This window comes from Nicotiana sylvestris, chromosome 3, assembly GCF_000393655.2.
Source record: "Nicotiana sylvestris chromosome 3, ASM39365v2, whole genome shotgun sequence".
Classification (NCBI taxonomy): Eukaryota; Viridiplantae; Streptophyta; class Magnoliopsida; order Solanales; family Solanaceae; genus Nicotiana; species Nicotiana sylvestris.
Genome location: NC_091059.1, coordinates 203,229,253 through 203,247,913, shown reverse-complemented (window position 1 = coordinate 203,247,913; position 18,661 = coordinate 203,229,253). Strand labels below are relative to the sequence as shown.

Sequence of the window (18,661 nt, the reverse complement as noted above, 5' to 3'; positions counted from 1 at the left end):
TTTCTTGCCTTGCCCTGCTGCTTTGCAAAAGATTAGCTGCAGTATTAAATAATGTAACATTTTCTCCAAGTTTTGATCCCATCATCTTTTATCTTCAGGTACGATGTGTGGCCTCTGACCTTGAAAGGAAAAGGATTTGTAGTGGTGGACGCAATGGGTTGCTTCGACTGTGGGATGCTACGATAAACATCTAGGTTTTTATAATTCTACTTGCCTTGACGGTTTCAATGGATGATCAAGAAGGCTTGTGGTTGGGCTGGTGACCTCCATTTGCTAGAGGATTAAATGTACAAGTTTGCTCTATTTTGTTCAGCTTGCCACTAAATACATGCATTGCCCATGTATCTTGTATTAATTGTTACAAGCTCGTGTATTCTTGAACGTTTGTCTAAGTTATAAAATCTGTTTCAGAGATGTTTCTTTCAAAAATCTTAGCTCGATCAATTTATAGGGGCATCTTTATAAGTTTTTACAAAGAACAATTTCTGTGACTTTTTATGGAATTAAAGCCGAGCATCTTTCTTTTGCTTTGTCCTATAACATTAAACAATTTTTTTGTTGAGGTAGGCTTAGTGTTTAAATCGATACAAATGATTAAAAGCCATAAAGCAACAAGCTTGTTCTCAAGAGTAAACTACCAAAAGAATATATAATATAATGAAGAAATGAACCATCATGGCTTTGGAGCCAACAGGTGGTGTGGAGAAGTTAGTTCATTGGACGTACGGATCAGGAGGCTTCTCTCTAAGGTGGAAAGCTCCAATTTGAACTCTTTACATCCGATGGTGTTGGCAGCTTGCTTAGTCCCGTTTATCTTAGATGCAAGATCGTTAAACCACTGAAGTGTTGGGGTGAACCAATATGATCCGGCTTAAACCACTGAAGTATTAGGGTGAACCAATATGATCTGGCATTTTAGGTGTCTGTAGTGGGATGGAGGTCATTGCCCTGAGTTGGTAACTTTTGGTCATAGGGTGTCGCCTGATACTGGGGAACGTGTTCCTTTTTTCATTACAGAATAAACGGGAATTGATCTGACAGTAATTATGTAAAATGATCTCTTTCCATCTTTCACCACAATGTTTGGCAGGTGCATCACCCCATCGGCTGAGAGTTATAGTGAATTATAAACAATGGTATTATTGCCTCCGTTTTAATTTATGTGAATTTATTTCCTTTTTAGTCTCTGCCAAAAAAGAATGACCTCTTTCCATATTTGGAAACAATTTACCGTCATGCAATGTTTTTATAGCCATACAAAATATATGTGCTACTTTTTACGCCACGAGTTCAAAGGTCTTCTCTTTTTTCTTAAACTTCGTGCGCATAGTTTCACATAAATTGAAACGGAGGGAGTATTAGTTACCACAAGACAATTCCTACGAGGAAAGAGATCAAAATTATCCTCATAAGTGGATATAGTATCATGTATAAGGTAAAGTTTACCGGTGGAATGTGAACCTAATTAAAGTACTTGGTTAAAACTAGCCTTGCTACCGTTATCAAACCTCAATAAGGGAATTAATGTTGCCATCTGATGAGCCATGAAAGTTCCGTTGCAATAAAATTAGTTCATCACGATGAAAATACTAGAAACATTTGAACATTTAACAGTGTTGGTTACTTTTTCCTCTTTCCCATTGGGGTATTACAAATTATAGAGGAACACAGCAATATACAAACAAAGATCTATAAAGTAAAAAAGACAGAACAAAATTTAGAGAGAAGCACAATGTAAACACTTAGTTTCTGGCAAATTAATCATCCCATCATGGTTTGGTGAATTGGAGGGAGCATAGTAGCTTGTTGCAGCTGTATGTTCTGTTTTAAAGCCTGATTTCCTTGCCATCCTGGCAATGAAGAACAATCCATATCAATCAGAACTACGACAAGTATAATAGCGAAACCCAAAAAAAGAATGGTTCTGTTCATGATTTCATAGATAAGGACCATAATACAATTGACCTATCAACTTAATAATTATGGTGAGAAAAAAGAAATAAAATAAGGTTGAAAGTAGAAGTACCAATTGAAGGGTCAAGGCCTCTTAGGTGAAGCTCTCGATATTCTTGACAGAGAGCACATCATTCACAAAAGCAGTGGATTACCCAGTCGGGTGCCGGTGATTCAATTAGCCCATACTGGCTCCTCAACTTTGTACGATAGGTGCATGACATTATGCAAGGCATTAGGACAAAGAATATCGCCCCATAGATCAAGCCGCTAGTGGTACAAGCTATAGTACACAAAAGGATAGACAAGGAGAGAGAGAGAGAGTTAAATAAAAGATTTTTCTGAAAGTAAAGAAAATTCAGAAAGGACAAAACTGCTATGAAGTGTAAGCATTTTCATTTGTTTTCTTATCTATGTATTACTTACTAGTTTGTCCAGAGTCTACAATCTCCGCAATCTGTCCGAATGTCAGGCAGGGGAAGCATGCTGTGATGAGAGCTGAAAGTTTGCACTAGCTAGTAAATCACATGGAAACTTTTACTTGTGTAAAAGAATAGAACGTTCCTTTGTCTGTATGTGCTTAAGTGCATGAAATAAGGAGATTGAAAATTGTTTACCATTTGTGGGGTCTTCCATGCAACCAAACAATCCAGTCTTCCAAGATTCAGTTGGGAGAAGTGGCTTTGTAGGGATTCCCGTCATGAAAGTCTGTGGCATGGGAGATACCAGCGGCATCCCTTGTGGGCCCTGCACTAAACCGTTGGCCGCATGGAAAAACTGCCCATTGGGTTGTGGGAAATTAGTACCTGCTTGCACATTATGATTTTGAGGTACAAAGGATTGTGGTTCAGCCTGAGGAGGAAAGAATTGGGGATCAAATTGAGGTGGTGAAAAGGCATGTGCTTTAATAGGAGTTGGAGGAAAATCTTCCTTCTCTTCCTGATTAGGAAGAAATTCATGTGGCTCATAACAGTCCTGAGCAGGAGGGAAGGCCTGTGGCACAGATTGAGCATGAGGTTGAGGAAAGGCATGTACAGGAGTTGGGGGAAATGCTTGCGCTTCTTCCTGTGTAGGAGGAAAGACGTGGGGCTCATAATAATCTTGAGCAGGTGGGAAGGCATGTGGCAGGGGTTGAGACTGAGGTGGTGGAAAGGCTTCTGCTTGAGGTTGAGGATCGTGAACAGGGAAGCTGTTGTGTTGGCTAGGTTGTAGCTGTGACCTTAGAGTCGCTGATTGGGGCTGAGGCTGCTTCCTAGGCCTTTGAGTCTTTCCATTTTGCTGAGAGAACCGTGTGGTCACGGGCCTGCTTGTTGGCTGCTTGGATGATGAGGGAGGTGCTTGCAGTACAGATTGTTGTTGTTGTACTGAATCTTGTTGCATTGTCAGTTCTTGTGATGCAAATGTTGATGGCTCATTTTGACTTTCTTCTGGATAAAGATCTTCATGGAAAAGCTCAGTGGATGGTGGAGGCATTTCTTCAATGGTCTCTGCTTGTTGATGATCAAAACTTTCTACTACTTGAGAAGTGTATTCTTGATGAGGTTGCAGCTGGTGCTGATCATTTTGGGTTTGAACTTGGAACTGATGAATGGTGTTTGCACCTATACGTCCCATCTCTTCTTTACTCTCTCTGTGGAACGAAATAAGAGAGAGCACTTGAGGTTTAGATCATTTGAGTTGATAGAAGACTGACTATTAATGGAAGCAAAGACTTGGGTTAACAGCACAAGTATGATCTTAGATTCTTTATAAAAATTAAAAAGATTATGGGAAAAGTATGTGGAATTCCCCCAGTAGGCGTCTTGTTTAATTTTGGTGACATTCGGCTGGCAAGGGTCATGTTAATTCCACGTTCCTCTATTTTATGAATGTATGGACTATGGAGATCGTGAGAAGATTCTAAATGTAAGAAGGCTCAATTTATTAATTTACAAATTTTGAAGCTAATTATTTAATTAGTTGCTAATTCTAACTTATGCTCTTACGCAACGTGTGAACAATACATGTTTTACATGTTAAACCCTTGTTTGATCTCCTCCAGTCATTCCAAATTTCTACAGCTTAACCACGAATAAGATACTCATATTGGATGTACACGGCGGTCAACGTTATCAGTTTTTTTTGAATGTGCTTATAACTAGTGGATCTTAACAAAATGTGCGATAATAATCAAACCAACACGACTTTGACATGGTTTACCTTAGAGACAGTGCCAAGAAATCATGTCAATTCGAGGAGTTTCAGTACTCCAGATTCTTCCAGCAGGATGACAACTCCAATCTGGTAAAACCAAAGACTTGGTCCATCACACGCTATGCGAGCATCTTTTTTCAAAGTCAGTTACTTGTCTATATTATTTGTACTCTTATGAAGCACCAAGCAATGGAACTTCCAAGTTTTCTTCGAAGATCGAGGAATGTAGTGTCTATAATTATGTCATTCGGAAGAAGTCTTCACTCTGCTAGTTGAATCGCGTCCAGTAGGCTTCCCGTTCCACTCGCAGCCGCTACAGCCTCTGCCCTTCGGGTGAGCACTCTGTACGCATTGGGTAAATCCCTCACTGTGTAGTAGCCTGCAAACCACACAGGGGATGCGCACTAGGCAAGCCCCGTGCGACAGGCTCAGACCCAGAAGAGCATTGAGTTGGTTTTGAGCATGCGTCATCTGTATGGATATCGCACTCCAAACCCAACTGGGCCGCCCCTTCGGGACTTGAAGAAATACATAGTTGAAACATATATTCATTGTATAAAAATTAATTAGGATAAAATATTCGGTGTATATTAAGAAGAAACAACGAGAAATACAATTGGAATAAATAAATCATTATATTTGATTATGTAGCAATTAATATTTGAAAAATACCCACTTGAAACCTGATTTTTCGATTATTCTTCCCTCCCACGTGCCTAAATGAGAGTGTATCCATGCTCTTTTCCACATCAACATCTACGGGGGTCAAGACTATCAAATTTTCAAGTTCAGGAGGTATTAAAGACCACGTAAAGTTTAAAGAGAAACTAAACAAAAGTGTCAAGTTTACATCCCAAATATTTCCGCCGTAAATAATATTTAATAACTTTTAGGCACACACATTTTTTTGTTTGATATACATATATAATTGCCACATATTAAAGTCTATTTATTTTTTTAATCTAAAAAAGATCCGTTAGTGTTCTGTAATTAAACGTTATTTTATAACAAACAGTATCTATTATGTAATTACAATTGTATAATCAATCATGACATTGAAAATTATATTGTAATTATATAATAATAAATAAATAGATCTTTATAATTACTATTCCACGTAATTACTGCAGTACGTGTGATTCCAAATTCCAACCCTAACATATAAGTGGAACATTAAAATTTAGAAGGTGCTTTGACTTTGGCGATTCTAAATCGCTTTATAAATCGCATTTGAGAAACGCAATTTATAAGCTGTGTTTATGCATTGCGATTTATAAGTCTCATTCTTTACCGATTGTACGTGCATTTTCCAATTGCAATCTATATATAACAGAACGGCATTCTCCTTTAAACTTTCGTTGCTTTCTGCGGCAACAAGATGATCGAACTAACTCTGGAACTGAAAGCTTAAGATCTTTGATCTATCAAAATATTAGTTCAACTTTTTCTCCATAGCATTGCATCGGATTGGTACATAGCAAATTTGTGACAATTCATATAAGCGTTTGAATGAACAATGGATCCCCAGGAAGGAGTATCGGAGAGAGATAAGGCAAAACCTACGTCTTCTTCTACTCCCCTTGCCGCTGTCTCTACCTACTGGAGAGGTACATTTTTCCGATGCAATAATCCCCTAAACTCCTTTTATTTATGATGCATATCACCGGCTCTAGGTTTTGCTGTTGATTATCGTCAAATTAATTTCAATTAGGATTAGTTGACTTCGCACTTGTCTTGTGAAAGGAATTTAACACTAGTCAAGAGAAAGTTCGCGTTTCTTCTATAAAATCAGTAGTTCACTTGATATACTGCTCGGATTTTTAGCTACTGTTTCACTCAAGTTCACTTGCAATTTGCTGTAAAATGTCGGAACAGAGAGATAGAGTGAGAGAAGCGAAAAAACCTAAGTATCCTAGGCAGCTTTGGATTGCTAGTGATGAAGTGAATTTTTATAATACTCGGATTTTTGGCTACTTTTCACTCAAGCTCCTTTGCAATTCGCAGTAGAATGTTGGAACAGAGAGATAAAAAGAGGGAGGGGAAAAACTCAGGTGCTTAGTTAGATTTTGGATTGCTGGTGATGAAGTGAATTCATTGAAACAAAATGTTCACTTTGCTTTTGTATGTTTCATTCTGATTTCCATGATGTAGTTTTTCAAATGACTCCAATTTTTTTGGCGCTGAGGCTTAGTTTTTGCTGTATTGTTATGTGTAATGATATTCATTGCATACTATTTTTAATTTGGTCTAAGAGAAGATAAAGTTGAAGATGCATTTTAAGCATATTGGTTTTCGTTTTCAACAAAAAAACAAATTTTACAGACTTTGATTTAGAGAAAGAAAGGAGTATACTGGATGAACAAGGTCTTAGAATTGCTGAAAATCAAGATATCAGTCAGAAGAACCGCCGGAAACTTGCGGAGAGCACTCGAGGTACTAAACATGCATTTCCATTGAGCTGATACTGCACTACCATTATAAATCCTTATAATTACTTTTACTTTTTTTGTTTGTGTAAAACATGTTCGTGCACCTCTTGGCAGACTTTAAAAAGGCTTCAAAAGAAGAAAAGTTGAGCTTATTTAACTCTTTGCTCAAGGGTTATCAAGAAGAGGTTGACAATCTTACAAAGAGAGCAAAATATGGGGAAAATGCTTTTCTTAACATTTATCAGAAACTTTATGAGGCACCAGATCCCTACCCGATTATTGCTTCTATTGCTGTAAGTACGATGCTGGATTTATAATCACTTATCCCTTGCTTGCGCAAATGAAAAACTTCATGCTCTTGAAAGAACTCCTAGAGTTTGATGATCAATCTTTGAAACAATATACTGTTAGAGCTTGTACTGGTGCTCGCTGCTGGCCACTAAAAATGGCTAGATTGAGCTAAAATTATTTAAGTTACTGTCACATGGCATTTTGCAGTGAGTGGATTAGTGGTCCGTGATTTTGGATTCTCAAATACTAAATTGTAGGCTGGTTATATGTTTCCATCTTAGATCAACTAAACTGTAACTGCTAAGTATGTGTAGGAAGAGGATTTGCGACTATCTTATTGCACAAACTTTTTCAGTGGCATAACAATCATGTCGAGTGGGGCTTGGGATACTGAAGTATTTCTGGTGGCTAACAGTTTTAAATGCTGGAATTGACACTATCCAGAAAAATGTTTTAGAAACAGTATTTAATGGCTTAAATGATGGCTACACAATTCAATTAAATAAATCTTCAGGGTGCTGTGCACAAAGCATTCAGGGATGCTTCAGTTTATTTACTTTTAAGTTTTCTCTGATTGTTCAAACTTTATGCAGGAAAAGGATTCAAAGATATCAGAATTAGAATCTGAGAATCGAAAAATGAAGGTTGAGCTTGAAGAATTTCGCATGGAGGCAACTCACTTGAAAAATCAACAAGCAACAATAAGAAGACTTGAAGAGCGTTGCCGTCAGTTAGAACAGCAGGCCAGTATTTATATATACATATGTGCCACACATGCGTATGTTTGCTACTTGCATATTGACAGTAATTTTGTTGATTATTACTGCAGTCACCCAGTTCACTACTTCGATGTGCAATCCCTACCATGTGAATTGTTGCTTATATTTATTCTCTACTTTGTAAAAGTTCCACACAAGTAGAGATGACACGATTTGAACTATGCTGAGTGGATCAGTGGAACCACCGTTAGCTTCTACTTAAAATTCACTCTGAGAGAGAGGAAAAGAAAAAGAAAAGAAAAGAAAGAGGAAGCTCAAGCTTTGTGGCTTTGCTAGCTTTTACTTTTCAAACCCACAAATCTTCTCAAGTAGCTCCACGTTTCGCTAGGATTCAACTCTAGAAAGGATTATCCCCACACAAAAATAAATAAATAAATAAAACCTAGAGAAAGGCCTTTTATTCTGTTTCAAAATTTGAACTGCTGATAGTACCAAATATCCATCATTGGCATCTGAAACTAGTCAGAGTCCCAAATTTGGTGTGTCTAATGGAGAACTTCAGTTGCTTTCTAATAATGGTCACAAGAGTATGATGATGGTGCTGCAGCACTTGGGAAATTGAATACAGTTAGACTAGAAGCCCAGGAGTCGTTCTTGAAGATGGTTTACTGCGGCTTGTGGCAAGTGGCCTTGAAGGGGGAGATGAAGTGGTTTTGCAAGCAAGTTAGAGTGTAACAGAGAGAGTTTTTTTTTTTAATGTGTGAGAGACTGGAGGTAACCAGAGACATGCAGCTGAGACATAAATGGAGTCTGCTAGGTTTCGTGAGTTGATTGGAGAAACTAGTCAGTTCATTTCACCATATAAATATCTAATAATGAAACATAGAGGCAGCTCAATAAGCTCATTAACCATTGAGTTTAACTTGAGCTAAGGGGACAAAAATAAGCAGGCTAAGCCTGAGTAAGAGTTAGTGTGGCTTCTCAGCACCCTTTGAGAGTGGTATTCAAGGTGAAGCTAAGAATATGATTTCTGCTTAATTTTCATGCACATTACTTTCCTGTTTTTATCTTTGTAATAATTCACATTACTTTTCCTCTTCCTTTTCCTTTCCTGTATTTTTGGGTCTTTTTCCCATAGGATGGGGAGTGTGGTTTGAGTTAGAATTTTGCACTTTCCGATGTTGGACTTTCTCTATAGTGCTGGCTTATAAAGAAAAGCACATCTTCTTAGTACCATCTGATGTTGTGAATCTGAGTACATAGCAGCCAGCTTCATTTGGCTTGATCCTTAATATGTCCTTTTTGTGGTTCAGATGGAGGAGAAAGTCAAGGAAGTTGTGGAAATTAAGCAACGCAGTTTGGCAGAAGAGAACCAGAAAACTCTTGAGGTTTTAAAAGAAAGGTGTTACATTTAGCTTCACATCTATCTTTGAATAAGTATTTGGTGTCATATCTTTCCTTCTGGAATAGGAATATCATGATTTGCAGTCTTCTATTTGATGCAGGGAACAACTATTGCAGGATCAATTACGGCAAGCTCAAGAAAGTGTTTCGACCATGCAAAAGTTGCATGAACTTGCGCAGAGCCAGTTGTTTGAAGTCCATGCACAATCAGGTGTTATATTCATCTAGCCATAAGTCTGTTTATTTCTTTGATTTGTATTATGCTAATCTGAAAGTGTGCAGCTCTTTTTTCTAGTCAAAGTTCGGTTTCAGGATTTGGAACTGCTCTCTTTTTTTCCCCTCGTTTTATTGGCTAAATATATACCTTAATAAATAGTTGGACTAACTCATTTGTACTCAAATAGAGGGAGAGAGGGCAGCAAAGCAATCAGAAGTCAGCTTGTTAATGGATGAAGTTGAACGGGCTCAGACTCGCCTTCTTAGTCTTGAAAGAGAAAAGGTAATAGGATCTAACTATCTTTGGTTTCAATTTTTCTTCTTTTTGTGGTATATTGCTTCACTTTAAATTCCATATCAAGCATTTTAGCTGTGGACACTTTTCCACTCTGTTTCGACGGAGACTCAGTCAGCTCAACCATAAGATCTTACGGCACAATCGTAGTGAATTTTTTCTTTTTGGATTGATTAATAATATTATGCTTTGGCTTATTCAGGGATTGTTGCGCTCACAGTTACAGACGGCAACTGAAGATAATGATCACAAGAACAGGTTAAGTTCATTGTCTTAACAAATTTGTTTTATCTCCTTCAGCCATATATGTATGTGACTGCAAATATATATCTTGCGAAAACCATCTCCTGACATGCTTTGACATCCAGTTGATCAATCTGTGGCTGGTGAACGATGTTCTTAGCTTGTTACACTGGTTCTGAGAAAGTTTATTACTCATGAAAATTAAAATGGTCAAAAGCTCCGTTTACATATCTGACTAGAGCAATGCAGTTTAACAAGAGGAAGGCGAAGTGTGAGAGTTTGTATGGCATACTCTAGAGCAAACTAGGTTAGTCAAGAATAGTGTATAAAAGTGTAATTACAGCAATCATTTCACACTAACCTTTTAATGTATTAACGTGTGAACTATGATCTATGACAAACATTTATATAGTACATCTTGTTTCTCTGTAGTTCTTTTTTCTTCCAAAACATGTCTATCATTGGTAAACAGGTTAAAGTAACTGGTCGAATGTCTTCACCGCTTCACTTTCAGCGATAATTTGGATGCAAATAGTGCTCTTGAGACTTCTCTGATTGCCAAGGAGAAGATCATTTCTGAGCTAAATACAGAACTTCATAATTTGGAGAACGCCTTATCAAATGAGCGAGAACAGCACATGAATGAGATAAAGAGGTTGAATGCGCTGCTTAATGAAAAGGTATGTTCCTTTGGTGCTAGTGTAATAGTTGTCAACTAAAAATGTACTGAGGATATAGAAAAATTCCAACTCCTCTTTGACCATAGTGTTATACCTTCCTCACTGGTTTGCTTGTATGTATCAGTACAAAATGCTCCAACTTTTCTGAGGGCCATCGGACTGGGTAAAACCTGAATTAACCGTGGTGCACCTGCGGGAAACTCCTTGCCGAGGGCCTGCGCACCCCCGGGATTAGTCGGGGCTCTTAGAGACTCGGACACCCGGTGCAAAATCAAAAAAAAAAATGCTCCAACTGACTTCCTAATGTATTGGAACATGTTCATTGTTTTATACCAATTTTTGTGGGACCAATTTGAATAATGTTCCTACTTTCCACATTGGGGAATAAGATAGACGTTCATTGTCAATATTTGGATATTGTGTAAAACTTTTTTCCTTTATGTTTTATCCCCTCTGATCTATTTTTGTGTTAGTAATTTAGGTGCTCTGAGATATACTTCACATTTCTTGCGTAAAGTACTAGTAGCAGTCCTAGGTATTTATGCCTTTCAAATTGACTCAGCTCCTCTAGGAGCACTTATGCTGAGTTTCACTCTGAAGGCTCAGGGGTTCAACTTTGATAAGTTGCTGCAACTATTCTATTATACATATTATAATAGGCATCAAGTTGTGTTGTTGGTCAATCTCTCTTTTAAGGCCTTTTTTTCTCGTTTCCCCCAATTAATCATGCTTTTGAATCTACCCTAGGAAGTTGCTCTTGAGGAACTGAAGAAGGAACTTCAAACAAGGCCAACAACAAAGGTGATTGATGATTTGAGGAAGAAAGTTAAAATCTTACAGGTTATTCTCACTCAATATGCTTCAGTTACTCGATTTTGTGTAGGTTTTACAAGTCCTTTTAATTTTTGGTTTTCGTTGAACTTCCGACTTCTCAAGATAGCCTAAGAAATCTCTAAACACATTTCTCAACATATTAAGATATTGACTGCTTTTCTCTTTTCTTCATTTTCCTTTTTCTTCCCTGTGTTACATACAACAACAACAACAACGACCCAGTAAAATCCCACTAGTGGGGTCTGGGGAGGGTAGTGTGTACGCAGACCTTACCCCTACCTCGAAGGAGTAGAGAGGCTGTTTCCTTTTTCTTCCCTGCGTTACATGACTACATCAATTTGCTCCACTATATCCAGCTTCATTTGCTTCTATTCATCTTTGAGTTTGGAACTGGGTCTCTCCATGATTCACTACCTAGCTCAAGAATGTCATTGCTACATTCTCCACTGTAATCCTTTTGTTGCTTTGAGTAGGCAGTGGGTTACAATACAATTGAGGCTGAAGACTGGGAAGTTGCTACCAGTGGAGAAGAGATGAGCAAACTTGAGTCCTTACTTCTTGATAAGAATCGGAAAATGGAGCATGAGCTGACACAGTTAAAGGTAACTTGCAAGTAGTGATTATGCCCCAACTATATGTTTGATTGTCATGAATAATTATGGGAAAAATCTGAATGTATTTAGATGGTAATGCTCTCAGAGATAAATTATGTTTATTTGATTATCATATAGTGTCTGTATCTGAGGAGTCAATTTATCAATCATGAATCATGTTGTTTTAACTTCTTTCTATGATTTCAGTTCCAACTTTCTGAAAGGACGTCTTCATTGGACTCTTCGGAAGCCAAGATTGTAGAATTAACTGCAAAGCTTAACGAACAACAACGATTAGTACAGAAGTTAGAGGATGATATTCTAAAGGTTTGTGCAGTTTTCTCCCCTCCCATTCTCCCAAACCCAGGTTTGTTGGATGTAAATATTGCATTATATATTGTGGTAGATATAATAGTGTTACTTTTGCATGTTGGTGATTGAACATGATGTGCCAGAAACAGGATTTATTTAGATTTAAATTTGCCCAAGTGATTGCTGCTTGCTTTTCTATTAGTTTGTAAAGAATTGAGTGTAGTTTAGTAAATTATATTTTTCAGAGAACTCTATTGTTGCTATTGCAGGGATATAGTTCTAAAGACAGAAAAAACACTCTAATTGATGATTGGGATTTGTCAGAGTCTGGAGGAAAAGAGGCATCTGAGGTGAATATTGGTCTTTGCTTGCTTCCTTATTTTTTCGTCTCTGCCCTAGAAAGAAAGGTTATATATAGACTATTTGAACTAAGCCTTGCTCCTGCATCTTGTCAACTCTCTCTGCAAGTGGCTTACCTTCCTTTTTCTAAAGGTTCAATTCTTTCATATAGTTGAGCAGGTGATCTTCTCCCTTTTACCCCTCAGCCTAAAGGTTTCAATAAAGGCCATGTCATAGCATACTCCAGCAGTCCAGTACTTGGATCTTTCAGAAATTGCTATAAATTTAAAATTACCAGTTTGTCGTTTAATATTTCAGTCTAATCTTATTGCTTGGCCTCAATCACATTATCTGTTTAACTTAAGGAGTGCGAGTCATGTAGTAGTGGTTGAGAAATCTGCCTTAAAGGGATCCCCTGAAGTGATCTTTTAAGCGGATGGTAAGGGATTGAGAACTGCACAACAGATTACATCAACAGTATCATTTGAACAGATTTATTACTGTTTAAGAAGATGACAAACTGTTAAAAAACAAAAACACAACTTGGTTAAGATTGAACTTGATGTCAGTAGTTCAAGACATCCCTTCAATCCAAAAAATAGGTCGATGCGTATTCTTTCTGGTACCTGAGAAAGCAGGATAGTATAACTCCGGCCTAGTTCTGCGTATCACATCTGTTACTAATTTAACAGCTGACCTATCTCCCAACATTTTGCATGTTTGATTTCTCATTCCAACATGACCCACAAAAGAAGCCACCCTATGCCAACTTTCTGAAGAAATGGAATATGATATTGATCAATATGGATTCAGATAAAAGTTTTAAATTGTGAACTCCTACCATCACATCTCCTATTTCCTCTAAGAGACTCCTTTGGGGAACTAGTCACCGAACAACGAAACCTGCTTTTTTATGACTGATGCATATGGTTACCCCTCGGAAACAGCCTCTCTTCCCTTCCAGGGGTAGGGGTAGGGGTAAGGCTGCATACTTCTTACCTCCCTAGACCCCATTTGTGGGAAATTACTGGGTTTTTTGTTGTTGTTGTTGTTGTATATGGTTACCTCCAAAGGATTGCATAACCTCCATTAGTAGTCTTGCAGTAACCTTGGAGATCCACCTCTGTTAGGCAGAGGAACAAGCGATGATAAACCAATCTAAAACAAAATGAAATAAGAATCCAATTGATGAAAATGAATGACATCTGTTAGTGATCAACAAAAACGAATGAAATCTGTTAAAGAGTGGAGAAAAGAGTATTTGTTGGGTATCATAGATAACCATCATACAAAGGATAATTTCCTCGAGTTATCTATTGACGTGTAAGATTGTGTTTCCAAAGGGTCGATGCTTCTGATTCATGCATTTCAAGTTCTAAAACGCTATAATTTATGAGTATGAGCTCTCTAAAAGTTGACACATATTTACTTATCAAAAAAAAAATATTAACATATATTTAATAGAATGCAGAACAGAGGCATGTTTCATCAGACCAAGATCAAAACTCTATGCTTAAGGTGATTTGCAACCAACGAGACCGCTTCCGGACTCGCTTGCAGGAAACTGAGGAGGTTTCACTCTTTTTCCCTTTCTTATTGAAATGATTTCTACTTCTATCTTTCCACCCACCTTCCAAAAACCACAGATTATTTTATCTTTTATGATTACAAGAGTCATTAGCTTGTAATTCTTAATCTTGCTAGGAAATTAGACGGCTGAACGAGACGATAGGGGTGTTGACCTCAGAACTCGAAAAAACAAAAGCAGATAATGTCAAACTTTACGGAAAGATCCGTTATGTTCAGGATTATAATTCTGAGAGAGTGATCTCAAGAGGATCAAAGAAGGTGACCTACCTGGATTTATTGTTGATTTCACAGTCTGCTTCAATTTCTTTTTCTCTGAAATGCTGCCTTCTCATTCTCAGTATGCAGAAGACCTAGAAAGTGGTTTCAGCTCAGATGTGGAATCCAAATACAAGAAGATGTATGAGGATGATATTAATCCATTTGCAGCATTCTCAAAGAAGGTTTCTTTCACATCTTAATTGAATTCCAAGTCTTTTTTCCAGAGGGCACGGTTAGGCTGGTGTTAGTAAAACTTAGTTGCTCCACTTGCCTCCATCTGCCAAGTCCATTCATTTGAGGCCTCTGAATTAGCTTTCAGAATCATTTAAATTGATGAGAGCAGCTTCCTTTGCGTTTTATTTTTAATGTCCCATCACAAAAATTGCCAAACATTTAAATTTCCAACTTCTAAACTGTTTCTATATGTTCTCATCTTTCTGTCTTTCCCAACATTTACATTGTCTAGTCCGTGCAATAGCTTCCCTTTAATTTTCTGTATGTCCCTTGTTTCCATTTCTTTATCTGTTCATGATCATACCCATTTTACTCATGCTATTGGAGGTTGTTGGTCCGCATCTTATCAAATCTTTTTGCCTATAATAGGAAAGAGACCAGAGATACAAGGATCTGGGTTTGAGAGACAAGATTACTCTCAGTAGTGGACGTTTTCTTCTTGGTAACAAGTAAGCTTCCACTATTATGTTTCCTCTTTAGTTAGCTCGACACTCGCAAGTTATGATGAGCATTATGGAAAAAGTTAGGTGTCATTGTTGATTGTTGTCACCGGTTTTATCCTGGATGGTATTAATAGTAGATTTGAGTCTCATACATTTTATATCATTTAAAAGGTAAATATATAAAATAGTGTTGTTCTTAGATTCAGCAGGAATAAAGTGTACAAATTTTTTATATGACTACTACTTTCATTATACGCCATTTTCCTCTTCGTGGGTTTTAAAGCAGTGGGTAAAGAGGAAATATTTTAAGACCATATTCACAGTAGAAATCTGATTGTATTAAAATCAGCTTTTGAATGTCATGTAACGAAGTGAAGCGAATTTTCATGTTGCAGATATGCCCGTACGTTTGCATTCTTTTACACCATTGGGTTGCACATTTTAGTGTTCACCTGCCTATACAGGATGTCAGCTTTGAGTAACCTCAGGTAAAACCTCATGGACACCCCCACTCTCTATATTATAAAAAAGAAATATCATTATTGTTTCTGTGGTGTAATTCATGATCCATAAGGTGGTTGTTTATTAGATTGAGTTGATTTTTTTGCAGCCATGGATCTGAAGAATCTTTTGTTGGAGACAAGACTATCAATCTTCCTCATGCCCTATAGGTCCTCTTCAATATGTCAAAATTTTGGGTCTTTTAAGTCCTTGCAATCACGTGGGAAACATAGGAGCTCTGTATAAACATGTATAGGTTAAAAATTACACATTAATTGGTTAATTCAAGTTTGATTGTGCATTAAAAAACTACCAAATCCTGGTACAGTGGATTTCTTCTTGCTCTCTAGTGTTGTTTCTTTCCACGTGATACTCTCGTGCATTTAAAAAAAATGAAAGGCACATGGAGCAAATAAATTTGGTATTTTGCAAAATGTTACCCTGAAAATGTTTTCAAGTGTTTAGTTGCCTTGAATTTGAAAAATATTTTCTGAGGAATTTGTTTTCATTAAAATGGAAAATGGCTCCTCTTACTTTTGGGTGGAAGTTTTTTATTTTAACTAAAAATTTTCTGCTCTATTCAATCTCCCATGTTGCATTCAACATTTATACTTTGTTACCAACACTGATCAGTATCTGAAAATATCAGCAAAAGACTATCCTCGTATCTTACTTTATAGCTTGTACAATTATCATATTTAACCTAATCTGTATCCAACTTAATATTAGAAACTAATTTTCTAAGGAAAATGCTTTCCATGCAAAACGTGAAGAAACTATCATAGTCAGTGCTTGGGTGGTTGATATTTCGTGATCTCAACTTGGGTACGGTTTGGAATATGTAGTATCTTCTTTTAGGTCAGCAGTTCAGTTCCGGGCCAATCTGATACGCTTTTTCTCACTGGCTATCATATTGAAGTGCTAAGCTTGTGTTAACGGTATCTTTCTTTCTTTCTATTTTGTAGTCTTGTAGATACTGAATTAATTTGGTTGGATGAGAAAAATTAACTTGGTGGTAGCTTGGATGTTTCCGGCGATACCCTTAATTTAAAATTGGTCAAAACTATGAATATAAGGTGGATATCGAATGGTAATAGAAGTTATTTCGACTTAATTACCCAAAAAAAAAAAAAAAAGTTATTTCAACTCATACATTCTGAGATGAGCAAATGTTGGGAAAAAAGTCGGGCAAAATAAGATAGCGCTATGCCATTTCTCTATTTTAGGATCGAGTCACTTAAATAGGAGGTAAGAACTAAGAAGAGTGAGAGCCTAGCCTACCAAAAAGTTTCTGCTACTTGTACTAGTGTATACCCCTGCTTAATTACAAAAAGCGAAAAATAAGAAACAAAACTCTTACTGCCACCATTCTGCACAATTGGCAAGTGAGCATACACGAATGTTTGGAATCATGTAAAGACATTGTCTAATATCAATGACTAAACAATCCTTTAAACAAAGTCGTTGTAGTATAGTGGTAAGTATTCCCGCCTGTCACGCGGGTGACCCGGGTTCGATCCCCGGCAACGGCGTTACTTTTTTGGTTTTAACATTTGTTTGACGGCGATGCCAGATAAAATTGAATGATACAGCAAAGTATGACGCCGTTCACAGCCAAGTCGTTTGTAGTACAGTGGTGAGTAGTCCCGCCTATCACGTTTCTCACATTTTTAATGCCTGTCACCACTCACAGGAGCTGCCATTTTCCCCTTTTACGAATTGGTATTGCATCAACTCTTCGAGTTATATTGGTATAATTTCTATAGTACTCCTATTAAACTAGATATCTATGTAGGGAATCGGTGAGGATTTAGTTGGATTTGTTGGAAAAAGGTTTGCTGTCGGTGAGGATTTAGTGCTCGAGAATTTAGACTAAGTGGGTGTTGGACATAAGAATGGTAAAAATTCAAAAAAAAAAAAGTAAGAACAAATTCCAAGTGAAAATGGAATTTAAAAATTAGATTTGTATTTGGAGGTGAATATAATTTTGGACTGTTTTGAAGTTTTATGAGTGATTTGAGTGAAAATTTTAAAAAATAATTTTTTTGAGTTTTTCAAATTTTCGAAAAATTCCAAAATTCATCTTCAAATAAAAAATTAAAATTTTTATGATCAAATATTAATTTCGAAAAAAAAATTATTATGTCCAAACGGGTTTTAAAAGTGCCAGATTTGTCGATAAGGAAGAGCGCTCGACACTCGTCACGACAGTAGTGTAGGTGGGGGCGTGGGACATGTTTTTTCCCTTCCTTTTTGGCTCTTTTACCAGACAGGGGTTCAGTACTATTGACGTAGTGAAAAGTTTCATCCACTAGTTGTTGGAATTAGAGTGATCTTTCCTTTTGATTAGAAGATTCAACAGCTAATTCACCCTCGCAATTAAATTATGTAAAATATGAGGGAGAAATTAACAAATAACCAGATTATAAGTGGTCATTCAAAAATAGCCACAGTTTCAAAAGTAATCGAAATTTAGCCACTTTTCATGTAAAGATAATCTGAACGAAAACACTGTTCAAAATCTGGAAAAATACTCCAGTATAATATACTGGGCATGATTATATGCCCTGGTACCGCACGTTACCCGACTTTTCATCGGGAACCCCATTCACCGAGCTGGCGGTCGGTACGTTCCATATGCCGGGAGGCACGAGGCACTGGTATGTTATTTGGTATTCTTACTTATAACTGTGATATAGCATTCTGTAATTTATATTTTACATGTTTTGCAGGCTATTGGTCTACATTTAGTCTACCAGTTGGGACTGCAGATGCAACAACATGTCGGCGATCCTGCGGTCGCTTTGTAAGAGTATGGGCGTCAGGTTACAAAGGTGGTTGCCCGGACACTGCATTGAGCCAGAGAGGACGAGCGCTTAGAGCACGTCCCTGCTTATGTGGCGCTAGAGCACTACTATCGAAGTAGGCTTGTCCCACGACCGAAAGGACAAAGAGGCAGGGCTGTCCCACGAGGCAGGGGTGCCTCACGGGGTCGTGGGGGCCGACGAGGAGGTGGTCCCCATCAACGGGGCGTTGAGGCACCTGTTGAGCCACCTGATGAGGATGTTGGAGCTGATCTGCCGGGTTACCTCCCTCAGCCAGACGAGCATCCCAACAACATGTCGTCATACATC

At 37.6% G+C, this 18,661-nt stretch overlaps 3 protein-coding genes and 1 non-coding gene across 5 annotated transcripts in view; 3 read left to right on the top strand and 1 right to left on the bottom strand.

Annotated features, from left to right (window-relative positions):
• Positions 1-414, top strand: part of LOC104216452 (DENN domain and WD repeat-containing protein SCD1) — a 32,848-nt gene extending 32,434 nt beyond the window's left edge. For both annotated transcript variants that reach the window (XM_009766491.2, XM_009766489.2), the window contains exon 31: positions 99-414. In XM_009766491.2, the coding sequence (XP_009764793.1) occupies positions 99-194 (96 nt within the window). In that variant the 3' untranslated portion in view covers positions 195-414. The remainder of the gene's footprint in view (positions 1-98) is intronic.
• Positions 415-2,490: 2,076 nt separating this feature from the next.
• On the bottom strand, positions 2,491-3,567 carry LOC104216453 (pollen-specific leucine-rich repeat extensin-like protein 3). The gene has a single exon (XM_009766492.2). The coding sequence runs from the start codon at positions 3,565-3,567 to the stop codon at positions 2,491-2,493; it is 1,077 nt and encodes a 358-aa protein (XP_009764794.2).
• Positions 3,568-5,498: 1,931 nt separating this feature from the next.
• Positions 5,499-15,861, top strand: LOC104216454 (protein CASP-like). The gene is made up of 19 exons (XM_009766493.2): positions 5,499-5,753; positions 6,469-6,579; positions 6,690-6,868; positions 7,460-7,609; positions 8,899-8,987; positions 9,091-9,200; positions 9,394-9,488; positions 9,703-9,758; positions 10,258-10,423; positions 11,171-11,263; positions 11,731-11,859; positions 12,058-12,177; positions 12,432-12,512; positions 13,966-14,073; positions 14,206-14,349; positions 14,430-14,531; positions 14,953-15,032; positions 15,422-15,514; positions 15,637-15,861. Exons 1-19 carry the CDS (start codon positions 5,663-5,665, stop codon positions 15,695-15,697), a joined length of 2,058 nt encoding a protein of 685 aa, XP_009764795.1. The 5' UTR covers positions 5,499-5,662; the 3' UTR covers positions 15,698-15,861.
• A 1,126-nt stretch (positions 15,862-16,987) lies between these two features.
• Positions 16,988-17,059, top strand: TRNAD-GUC (transfer RNA aspartic acid (anticodon GUC)). Its single transcript has one exon. It is a non-coding gene; the product is annotated as a tRNA-Asp (tRNA).
• The last annotated feature ends 1,602 nt before the right edge of the window (positions 17,060-18,661 follow it).